The sequence below is a fragment of the Tursiops truncatus genome, chromosome 1 (genome assembly GCF_011762595.2).
Source record: "Tursiops truncatus isolate mTurTru1 chromosome 1, mTurTru1.mat.Y, whole genome shotgun sequence".
Classification (NCBI taxonomy): domain Eukaryota; kingdom Metazoa; phylum Chordata; class Mammalia; order Artiodactyla; family Delphinidae; genus Tursiops; species Tursiops truncatus.
The window spans coordinates 98,259,208-98,272,290 of record NC_047034.1 but is presented as its reverse complement, the minus strand read 5'-3'; the positions used below and the strand labels follow the sequence as shown (position 1 = coordinate 98,272,290).

General features: G+C 33.3%; 1 protein-coding gene across 3 annotated transcripts in view; it reads right to left on the bottom strand.

The window, feature by feature from the left end:
- DPYD (dihydropyrimidine dehydrogenase) overlaps nt 1–13,083 on the bottom strand; it is an 810,457-nt gene that overhangs the window by 461,637 nt on the left and 335,737 nt on the right. For all 3 annotated transcript variants that reach the window (XM_019919998.2, XM_073810605.1, XM_073810614.1), the window contains one exon: nt 627–734. In XM_019919998.2, coding sequence (XP_019775557.1) covers nt 627–734 — 108 coding nt within the window. The remainder of the gene's footprint in view (nt 1–626; nt 735–13,083) is intronic.

Below are 13,083 nucleotides of genomic sequence, written 5' to 3'. Positions count from 1 at the left end.
ATTTAAAGGAGTTTGACTATCGGGTTTTAGTGAATATATTATAGCTTCTTTAAGACTAAGATGATGATTCTAGCCCAGTCAAAGCAGAGGACAGGCATAGCTTCCAGTTGTTCTTCCTTTGGTGTGTGAAGTGATTTCACACAGAGACTAGGTATTAGGGTATCCATCAAAGTGTTTTGTTTTAATTTCATAAAACTGTGGTTCAAGAAGAGACTGAATCTTTCTGCTGGTGTGGATACAAATCATGGAAGACATGATCACTTGTCCTATTTTAAACAAAAAAATAAAACAGTTCCCAAAGTGAAGTTCCTGCCTTTTCTTTTAAGAACATCTTCTGATGTTTGTTAAGGACACTCTTATTTTGAAGCAACTTTTCATAATGCAGTTTAGACCTGTATACAACACAGTGAAAAATCCTTATGATGATGTTTGATTGGGAGGATGGACAAATAGATGATTCTGGCTAACAGTAATGTCAGATTTTTTTTTTTTTTCATTTTACATTGGTGTTATAAAAGGATGAGCTGGAGATCTGGACAATTTCCTACTGAGTCTGGACTTAATATATATTCATAATACACATAACAACATAGGTAACATTAGAAACAGAAGACAGTATGTGATACCTGCTTTACTGCTTTTGGCTACAAGTGGCAGAAAGTCTTTGGATGTATAAAACCCCTGGTCCTGTGTCAGGCCTTGGAAGATGTGATCCTTTTTGGGTTCTGGCAAACCTAAGTAAAAAAATTTATAAAATGTCATTAGAAGGAGGACTGACTTTTTCTACTGACTATTAGAAAGAAAGTAGAAAGCTGTAATCATTAAGATAATGTGGTTCTTAGAGGAAAAAGAATCTATAAGCAAATTAACATAAAAGAATGTACATAACACAATGTAACAGACCTCAGAGTATACCTTTAATACATAACTAAGAATACATCATAAATCACACATCCATGTGCACATGTACATATACAGAAACATGGATACTCACATACAGTGTTAAGGGGAAAATCAGGTTATATTCTTTCCTCATGTCATAAATAAAAGTAAATTTCTGGTGTATTAAAGTGCTAAATATAAAAAATTCATCACAAAACCTAAAAGAAAATATGGATATATGTTTATCTAGTTCCTGAATATGGAAGGTCTTTCTAAGGGGGTGGGGGGAGACTAAAAAATTTCGAAGGAAAAAAAAGTGTTTTACCACAAAAATTCAGCTAGTTTTACACTTCAAAAATATTATAAACAAATTAAATGCCAAGTGATTAGCTAGAAGAATATTTTAACAAATAAAATGTCTTTTCTACATAAAGACATTTCTCAGTTTTAATGAGGAACATATTAACTTTTCAATAGAAGCATAAGCAAAGGGTAACAAAAATTGGGATAACAAAAAACATAGTTTATAAGCACCAAAAATCTTAAATCCCCTAGTAATTTAAGAGCTGCAAGTTAAAACAATGAGATATGATTTCTCCTCTACTAAAAAGTAAAGGGTTTAAGAAAATTACACTATATGGCAAGGTTAAAGATGAGATTTGTTATGCTCTTTTGGTAGAAATTTGGTAGAAACTGGTGCCTAATTCTAAAAAACAGTTTGGAATCTATCATAAGAAAATACTAAGACATGCAAATAAAGGTTTGATGTACAAAAATGGTCAGTGCAAAAAAAAAGATAAGAGAGAAACAGAAAGGGTGGAGGAATATCAAAATGCCAACAGAATGAATAATCCAGTTTTACTTTAAGAGATGAAAAAATGACAGAACAAAATGCAGCCATTAAAACAAACATTTGAAAAATGTGGTAACAGATTGTAGTCAAAATACAGTGTTAAATAAACTAGCAGGACATAAAACACTGTGTATAGTATGATTTAAGTTTTATAAAAATATATAAACTATATAATCTGAACAGTAATCATTTCTGGTGGTGGGATTGTGGATATTCTGGGTTTTTAAAAATTATTTCCTTATTTTCCAAATGTTCTATAACATGCATGTATCAACTAGTTAGGAAATAATTGCCAACAGTTTGAAAAGAATATGAATAGTTGGTTAAAATGTTTTCAAACTACAAATGAAGCAAATCTGATAGCTTTCACCCCACTACAGGAAAGCTTTTCATCTCAATTCCATAAGGGGGAAATTTATAGTTTAATGTTATTTACTATCCAAATCTCAGTCTACCAATAGGCCATTCCAGAGAAATAGTAGTTTATTTCATAGTTAAATGAAAGCCAATGGTAGCTGCTGGTAGACACACAGAGTAAAAAGCATGGCCCAGGAGATGAGTTTGTTGTGTGCGATAAGGTTGATACTGTATCTGACCTGAAAACTGAAGGTGCTGGTGGATTGAGCGCATAGCCAGCAATAAACCACTGCTGTCCCTTCAAATTAAATCAAACATTTTTCTTTCCTGTCTAGCACCTCTTTCATTTCCTCCCCCCCCCCAAAAGATTTGCCCTTTGTTTTTAGGTTATTTTAAGACCATTTTTTTAAAATTATTTTAATTATCTAAGAAAGTTAGGCAAGTCATTTGACTGGTCTTTGCTCTGGCTTCTCTATAAACAAAATGGGGATAATTTTTATTTCTTCATTTTCTGACACGGAGGAATATCCCTTAGTCTATTTGTAACATGGAAACGATTACATAAATGTGTGGTTATATATATTAATGTAATTCTTTTCAAAGGGCTGAGATGGGGGTGGTTACAGTTACATAAATATAGCTGAATATGTACTTGAAGATTCTAATGACAAAACAATTTTTCTTGAAAGCTGTTAAAAGATGATTGTAGTTTAAGCTATATTTGATTAGTCAAACCAACATGTGTCATTTTATATATATATATAAAATATATATATTTAAATAATAAGGACCTGTCTCCCCTTTGATATTACTATACTATAGAGACTGCATATGTTCTATGGTACTTCATTTTCCCATTTTCCTGTTAAAAAAACACAACAAGGAAAACAATGTGAAGGGTTTTGCAATTTCAAGGTGATGTGATAAGCAAAAACCTTTAAGACAGATCAAAGACAAAGCACAGAGAATATAAGTGGTGGATAAGAATTCTACAGTTTCTGGTAATGAAGTCTAAGATCCTTCCTTTACTAATCCCTAATCTGAGCTTTTTCATTACTTGCCATGGTTAAGGTAAAAGGGAGATTTACATCTGTGCTTATTTTCTATAGACCCACTGCTAAAATAACTGTTATATAAAGAAATGCAAGGCATTCGTATTAAACACACCACCTGACTCATAGAGATGATGTTTTCTCTCCTGCAAGAATTATTTCACAAGAAAAAAGCTTCGGTAAAATTTAGATTTCATTTTTTCACTTGAATCATACACTGACAAGGACAACTGAGTTTCCTGTGCTTTCACCCCACTCTGCATTTATCACTATAATGAATTTAACATTTACTGGGTCAGATTCTCCCTGTAAATGTTCAAGAGGGCACCAGCTAAATGTTCTGACCTATAGATACTGGCTTGAGGACAGGAAAAATGAGCCAGTAACTGGATGGGATGATTATGATTGGGTTATCTCTGCAGCCTATTTAGCCACACCTCAAGTCATGCTCACTTTTAGATTCCCAGTGTCCAGGGAGCGCTTCTCCCCTACCTGGGTGGCAGATCATCTATTAGGACCATGTATCTGAAGTTCTGCTCACGTACTCTTTGGCAGTCCAGCCCAGCTGGCAGAAGTACCCTATTCTCTGCTAACTATGATGCTGCTGGGTAATTAGGAACAGGGTCTTTGTCATCAGACAGAGTTTGGTGTGAGTTCTACCTCTCCCATTTATCTGATTGTGATCTTCTGTAAGTTCCTATGACGGTTAGTTTTATGTGTACATAGCTAAGTACACACATCAAATTATCCAATCAAACACTAATCCAGGTATTACCGTGAAGGCACTTGATTGATGTGGTTAATATCTATAATCAGTTGATTTTAAGTAAAGGAGATTACCTCAATAATCTGGATAAAGTTCATCCAATCAGTCCAAAGGTCTTAAGAAAAAATTGAGGTTTCCTTAAGGAAGAACAAATTCTGTCTGTCTGCTGGCCTGGCCTACAGATTTTAGATTTGACAGCTCTCGCAATTGCATAAGCCAATTCCTTGAAATAAATCATACCACTCAATCTATCTATCTATCTGTCTATCTATCTATCTATTTATCTATTTTATATATCTCTTAAAGGCTTTATCTTTCTAGAGAGCCCTGAAACAATTAATTAATTGCTCTGATCTTCTACCTCTGCATTTCTAAAACAGAGATAATAATTATATTTCTCTTCTCTCATAGATGTGTCTATCTATTTATCTATCCATACATATATATATAAAGCATTGGGACCTGGCACATAGTGAATGCTCAATAAACACTATCTATTAATATTAAGATAGGTTTATTATTCTGTAGTTTATAATTTTTATTTCAAATTCCACATCTCGTGGCAAGGAAGAATAAATCTTAAATCAAAGTAAGGTATTAAAACCTTAGCAAATTTAAACAAAGTGCTACAAAAGAAGAAAAATGAAGCAACCTTAAGTGAAATATGAAAGATAATGAAACTTGCAAATACCCATCTATCAAAGGAAGATTTCCCTGAGAGTAGGTGGCATATTAATAAATAAGGTGTGTGTCTATACCAGGATGATTTCAAAATGACACTGAAATGACTTTTTAATTCACCTTTCAGTGGGAAGAAGGAGGTTTATGAATAAAGAGGAATTGACAAAGATTTGACAAACAAAACAGCTCAGGGTAATATACGTATAGTGTTCTTTGTCTTTCAAGGAGGCCAGATAGTTTCTTTGTTCCCCTAGAATAGTTACTGAAGTTTTTGGTGTTTCAGCATGCATTTTTACAAAGGTATACAAACGAACACGTTCTTAAGACGTACTGAAAGATTATCATTTTCAAGTTCTCCAAAAAGAAAAGAAAGAAAGAAAATGTTGCTTATACTACAGAAAATCTAACTTAACATGTATTGATTACTTATAGGCACTGTTTTAAGTGCCTGACATATAGGTAGGTGATTTTTATATACTAACTCATTTAATTCTCAAAACAACTCTAAAAGACAACTCACATTATTATCTGCATTTTAGATATGAGGAAACTGAGGCACATAAAGATTAAGTAACTTTGCTGAAGGTCATAGAACAAGTAAGTAGTAATGCCAATTTCTAACCTGGATGGTCTGGCTGTAGAGTGTATGCTTTAACTTCAAAATGCTGCCTTTGCCATGTATAAGGTTATAATTAAGCCCTGTTATAATGTGTTGCTACATAACAAGTGATGTCTAAAGTAATCATTCAACGTATATGTATTAAGTTTCACTGTAAGGCTATGGATACGCATACAACACAGAATGTTCCAATCTAGTGGTAGAGAAAAGACTGGCTGCTTCTCTGGGCTGCATCTTTCTTTTGAGATTCTTTTCTCTAGCACAATTCCTCTCTAAAATGTCTTCCTTCTTAACTGCATTCCCCTTGGGTATCTGCTGGTTATTTTTCAATATTTGATATTCTTTGAAATCTGTATCTTTGCTTTGTTTCCAAAGCACCTCCCTCTGAAACAACTACAGAATATACAACAGCAGTGTATTTAGTAAATTCTTTGTACTCATATTAAGTTCTGCACAACTTCAATTAACATTAACAAGATATTAAATATTCTGTTTTGTGTTATCATCTAGTAAGTAATAGATGAGGAATAAGTCTCTAAGGCTCAGTCTTCATAGCTATTGTAGGACGTGTTTAAGAATTTCTCAGATTTTATAATGTCTGCATGTGTTACTTTACTGGGTCAACTCATTCAGTGTTAATTGAATTGAGCAACAATTTGTGTGACGCCTCTCATTCTTGAAGGCATTCACTTGAATGACAGCTAAGCCGTCATGCGGAAGATGGTGATCAGACAGACATGTCACGGGAGACAGCCTCACACATCCCACAGAAGTGGAGAAGACAGCACAGAACATTGTGAGACTGCCTCAGGTTCCTGGCTTACGGAAATGGGCAACGTTCTAGTATTCTGAACTCTCTCTGCAGGTATACTGTCTTGTCATTTCACACGAGTGCTTTTTCAATAAGAAGATTTTAGTAGACATATAAAATCCCTCTGATTATGTCCTACTCTCAAGTTTACTGGCTGAGCACAGCAAAATGTAGTTGATGGCAAATGTCCTAAGTTTTTCACTTTTCCAAGTACTTTTGTGTCTGAGATTTTGCTGTCTTCTCAAAGAAGAAAGCACGTTGTGTGATCTCAATCCTCATTGCTAAGCCTGGTTTGGGGAATGGTGCTGCATGAGGAAGAATATTAACATGTGAAGATTAAACATGGATTCATTAAACAAACCCTCACTAAGGGACACGAGGCTATCTACCACAGCTATGCAGTTGTATCTTTGTAAGAAATGTCCCTGTGTAACCATTGTTTTTCTTTATTTTTGTTTATTAAATCTTTTAAAAATATCTTAATGCCAACTGACTTATTTCTATCATTTGTAAATACAGCGTACTGAATAAGAGTGAAAGCTCTAAAACTTTCCGTGTGAAAATTCTCATTCTAGCTCTTACTAGCCATTGACCTTGGGCAAGTAAATTATTCTTTCTGGGCAGCAGCAGCCTCATCATAGGATTGTTAGGAGAGTAAAATGAAAACAATATATGTAAAGCTCTTTGCATAGATGTGAAATAAACGTTTCCTTTTATTTTCTCCCTAAAAGCCTTTGTTTGATATAATGAAAGGACACATTCGGATAGACATAAATTAAATGTTCATCTAATCCATCATATACACAATTCACACTGTTGCACATTTAAGCGGGCAGTGTTGGACAGATTTGTTAGAATGAAAGGCTGTGGTAAGACAAGGGTATTCCTCTAACCTCATTCATTCTACAGACTACAATGGACGCAAACCATACGTGCTTCAAGACCAGGAAATAGCAAGGTTAAGACCCTCTATTGGTTAAGGCATCATTCAAATTGCAGCAGTTAGTTAACATCCTGCCTCAGAGACCGCTGACCTAGGATTCTGGAGAACTGGGTTCTAGTCTCATTATATCCCCTTTCTAGCTGTACTTGGGTAAAATTACTTTTAATACTGTGGCTGTCAAATTCCTTTATTTTATCTAATTATGTTTTATTAAGCTATAATTGACATATATTAGTTTCAGGTGTACAACATAAAGATTCAGTATTTGTATATATTGCAAAATGATTACCACAGTAAATCGAGCTAACTGCCTTGATTGGAACGAAGATATCTCTGACTTATGTACAGGGTTGCTCTGAAATGAGGTGAAAAAGTACACATAAAAGCACTCTGGTAAATCTAAAAACCATTCAAATGTAAATCATTATTACTGTCTTGGGTAAAATATAAAAACTATGGAAAATAAAGACTCACATTATAAAAGATTCATAGTATACACTTTCACAAACAGAAGATACTGCAATTAATCATAAGAAGATATTTAAATGGCTGTACATGGATATGTAAATGTAGGTATAACTCATAAATACATGTATTATGGATATATGTGTTTATATACTTACTAGAAAAAGTAAACTATTTCGATATCAAGCCCAAACAGTTGAGATTACAATATGGAAATAAAATATTCTTTTCAAGGGCCTAAGCATTCCACAATTTCACAATGGATTATAAAGTTCTTCATCTGTCACTTAAAGATCACTTATATGACTCAAAGGATTTACTTCCAAGGGAAAACAGTGCCGTAAGGGTTATCATTCTAAGATCTATATATGGATTAGAAAGAGAACAGATCAATGATGCCCTATTGTGATTCTTTTCTCAATAAAACTCCCCATCTTTTTCTGACAACCCACTGTAAATGCGTTTAGCTCTTGGGTGTTCAGACTGAATTCAGAAAGAGTGGAGTGATTCAATATAACACATATGAAATCAGATCACCATATATCACAATAGTATTCATTTCATTGATTTTTCAAATCCCCATTAAATATCTGTTCTGTATAACTGCTGTCTAGTCTCTCTCTCTCTCTATATATGACCACAAGAATAAATTGTATGGATCACATAATTCGTTAGAGCATAACAAGATGAAGACTCTTAAAAAATGTTATGAATGAAATCACCATCTCAAATCATATTTTTTCCCATTACACAAGGTATTTTTCTATACAGACACATATAACAATAATGACATCCAGACCTAAGAGGAGTAAAGAACACTCATACAATTTTGAAAATCGGAGAGACGCTGAACTAAGATCTTCTTTTTGTATTTAATTATGAAAACAGTATAATTTTAAAAGCATTGGAGAAGAGAATAAAAAACAAATGCAATAATTCCTATGAAGTTACAAACGTATTTCAGTTTGCTTCTATGATTTCATGTAGAAAATATGTATAAGTTCTATTATACCAACGAGATCAGTTCATAAAATTTCATATTAGAGCTTAATATCAGGCTCCAATTTAGAGTTTTCATGGTGACAGAAAATATAAACATATTAATAAAGCAATGTGTTCACAAGATCAACACATGTGAAGTAAATTGAATCTAAGTGGTTAAAATTCTTCTAGAGGATTTTTAATCTGTAATAAAATATCTAGCAATTTCATATAACAAAATGAGAATAAGATTCACTATGCATTTGTAGTCTCATAATTTTTACTCCTTTTACACATTTGGAAAAAATAGAGAGAGAGAGACCTTATTTTAATTAATAAAATATTGTCCAAGAACTCAAAGACAGATAAAATATCCTTGAGTGTTTTCTACTTTCCTGATAAATAACTTCTATATTCAGGATCCACCTTATCTATTGTTCTTTCTATATAAAGGGACATATGAAGGAAACAAAACAACAAAATTCTGGACCAAAAAAAAGAAGCTGAACTATTTTTCTTTATATTTTTGTAATCCAATTTTCTTGTAATTAGCAGAAGTTATTTTACTAATTAAAATTTAATTTTAATATAAAAATAAGATCTCATTAAAATCCCTCTTCTAGACAACATGTTAATGTAATTTTCTTCTTCTGTCACAAAATTATACATATCCCTTTGATTTTTGGTATTATTTATTAAAGTGTGCTTTATCTCTTGGGCTTTTTCTATTTGTTTTCCTCCCTTCTCTTTTCTCTGTTTCTCATTCTCATTTGGCTTTTGCTATAAAACAATTTCCTTAAATTTTAATCCTCACATCATGAAGTAAGGGTAAGCAAAAAAATTCAAAGAATATGCCTCAGGGGAAGATTTTTTTTTCTTAATGACTGGAATTCTTAGATGGTGTTAGAAAATTACTATTTAGCACTATGTAAGTATACTATATTCCAAAGTAAAGAAATCATTAATAATAAAATACTAAAAAGGAACAGTTATATTACAAAATAAATCTACCAGGCTTACAAAGAAAACAAATTTGCTACAGCTACCTGCTGTGGAGATGAGGCAGTAATCTCAACAGCAGGAAATAAAAGAGAAGAGAGGAGAAAAATACAAAAGCACAGACATTAAAAAAGTAATTAAAACACTTATCTCCATCGACATACATTACGGAAAAAAACCCTCAACCAACCACCTAAAACCATACTTTATTGAACTGCACAGCAGGAAATAGCATTAAAGCTGCCACCGTAAACACACATTCTGTAGAAGGGAGAACACCCCTTTAAAAATGTAATCTCAAAAGTATTACTAATGTGTTAATCACCAGTAAATGTACCATACATTCATTGTATTGTATTAGCTACTTTCTCAAAGGTATTTATTAATTGTACTTCTAAATTTTTTACTCACATAAATTCTTAAATATACGTACTGGTAACCTCTTTGTTTGTAATCGTTCTAATGAATTTTACAGCTATATTGTGAGGCTAAAGTATTCTGTATATCAAAAACTTTATGTAAAAATTTTTAATATAATATGCATTTATAATAGATAATGCAGTTAAACTGTTTTCTTTAAAGCCAAACTAATCTTTGCTATAGTACTGAAATAAAAAGAGTGAAACACAATGCAAGAGTTGAGGTCATGGATTAAAACTGAAATGAAAGCTAAGAATCATTCTGAATTACCCAAGTATGCTCTGGCCTTCAGAGCTCTGCAAAGTGAAACAATACAAGTCTGAGGAAGCAAGTGGCAGGCCTTAAAATAAAGATCATGCACCAAATGTGCTTGGTGACTCTCTCAGCTGCTGAAACTTGTTTCTGCATCTACCTGATTCTCCCCAGGCATGTCTGTGAAACAATGGAGAGCTGCCTGATTCAGAATCAAAAGACTTCTAATGGCCTCCTGACCTTTACTTTTTAGCTATTAGCTACAAGCTCATGACTAAGTCATTAAATTTTAAACCTCAGTTTTCTCATCTTTAAAATTAGAAGAATTACAAAATGCATTTCCTTATAGAACTGTTATGTGGACAAGTAAGCATAGTACAGCTCTATATTGCTGAAACAACTTAAATTTACACATAGAAAATATAGATATTAGTTTTGCTACCATATAATTCTTTTACCTTTTAATTATGCATTTTGTTCTTTACTCAAATGATACATTTCTGTGCAAATTTATTGATCTTATTCTAAGTCACTGCTGTGGCTTTTATAAATCTTACAAGAAAATACTTATCTTAGTAGATTTTTTTAAAGAAATGTGTATGCAATAAGAAAAATATTAAATTATTTCCATGATTAAATATACTTGGAATGTGCTCAGTATTACCGATACATCGCTGAGTTAGAGTCTTGAAACTAGAATACTTTTCTAGGAATTCAGAAAATTCCACAAAGTAATCACTTTCCAAAGACACTCTTGATGGATAGACATGGTCAACCATTTCAGAAACATATAGTTGACCTTGAACCTCAGTTTGTTCATCCACAAAATAGGCAGATTATCTAGAAACCAAATTCTGAAACTTGCCTGTGATTTTCTAGGAATCCAAGACTATGAAAACATATCTTTGTACATGTGTACATTTTATTGTGTATGTGTACAGAGGGTCCATACCTTTCATTATACCCCCTACGGAGCCTGTGACTCAAAAATGGTTAAAGAATCACATTGACTAAGATTAATTCAACTATACCATACCACTTATCCAGCTGCCATTCCAAGTGCATGGAGTGTGGTCTCAAATGCAATGTAATTATCCACACCTGACAACTGTTACGCATCATGAACAAATACCATTTTATATAAGACTTTGTAAATATATTAAGGTCTGGTAAAATAAAGTTATAGTTTTGATGTCAGACATAACTATGTTCATGTTATTACTCCACGGTAATATTGGCTGTATAACCTGCATAATCACAGTTACTTAAATTTCAAGTCTCCATTTCCTTATCTATGAAATCAGGTAAATTAATTTAGATAATATATCTCAATAATATGATAAATGCTTACCACAGTGACTAGCATGTGGTAAATACTAGTAAATGAATTGGCTTTTATGTATTTTAACTTCCAAAATCCTATTACTTTCATACTTGTACCTTCCTTGATATTTTTCTTTCTTAACACTTACATAATTTTAATATAAAACACCACAACAACCACCAAAACTACAGATAATTTTAAAAACTTAATGCCAATTGAAATTTCCTTTGATATTGGTGATTAACCATATAAAACTTGGCAGATTCAATGTATATTCACTACATATCCAGTTCTGAAATTCCTGTTACTTAAAAAAGCCAAGCAAAACTACAGTCTATCCTGTTCAACTTTCAAATTTGGATACTAGTTGTGATTTTTAATTGTTATTAAGATAAGATGGAAATAGAAATTTTGGATGTTTCATTTATTTAAGCACTTATTCATTAATACCTACTGAGTGCCTACTGTACTTAGGATACAGAGGTACCTGGGATATACAGAGATGAATAGCTTCCAATCTAGTGGGAGAAGAACATATAATCAGAAATAGAAGAAAGCAAGATAAGTGCTATGACAAACGGATGCATAGGTAAGTGCACAGGAGCCCTTACAAAACACAGTTCACCTCAGCTGGTGACAATGATACTTACGCTCAGTCTTGAAAGATGAATGTTTCCCATGGTAGAAAAAGAAAGAGGAAGAATGAGCAACATATACAAAGGTGTGAAGGGGTAAGAGTTCAATCTGAATGAAACTAGGGTGTGGTCAGGGGAGCAGATAGGAGAGAGGGAATAGCAAAATTTGAAATTGACAGATAAGCAGGCCCCAGACCATAAAAGGCCATGCAAGCCACACCAAGGAGTTTGGATTTTACCCAGAGAAAACACTGCAGAGAAATGATACAGTCAGCTTTGTATATTAACAAGGACAAACTGGTATCAGTATGTAGACCTGATTTGCAGACAGTGAGAATGAAGGAACTAGATCATTTAAGGGGATGCTGCATAAATCCGGATAAGACAGGAACACTAACCTTGTACTTCTCAACCTGGATTATTAGTAACCTCCACTAACATGGCATTACAGGGAGTGTCCACAGCCTCAGTACAAACACAGCCTACTTTCCTGGGTCAACAATTTCAATCAAAGATAAGTACTTTAAATTATGGTGTTTATATTAAGACAAAAATGGAGATGCTCAGGAATGAAATGCAAATTTCGAATAAAATTTTACTACTTCAAAGAAATTCTGTATATGGGATTTGAAACTGTGCCTCTGGATTCCTTAGAGGTATGTTTTCACTTTCTTCTCCTATTACAGTAACTTTAATGGGGAAAAAAAAAAAAAAAAGAATTGATTCACACTAAGATACTGACAGTGGGGATACATACAGGAGAATAAAAACATATCCTGAAGGTCTTTAAGGGCTAATTTCATTGGATTTGGCACCTCGCGGTTGAAAAGTGTAGAGAGAAAGGAAGGGTCACAGCTGAGCCTCAGCTTCCTGTTTCGGTGGGTTCCTCAACAGTGGTGTGCTTGACTGTGGCCCAGGACAGTGGAAGAGGAGCAGATGCTAGAGCAACAGTATTGTTCCACTTCGAACATATTTAATGGAGTGTGGGATATCCACTAGAGTCATTCTACAGATAATTAACAAGTAAAATTTCAAGGCTGAAG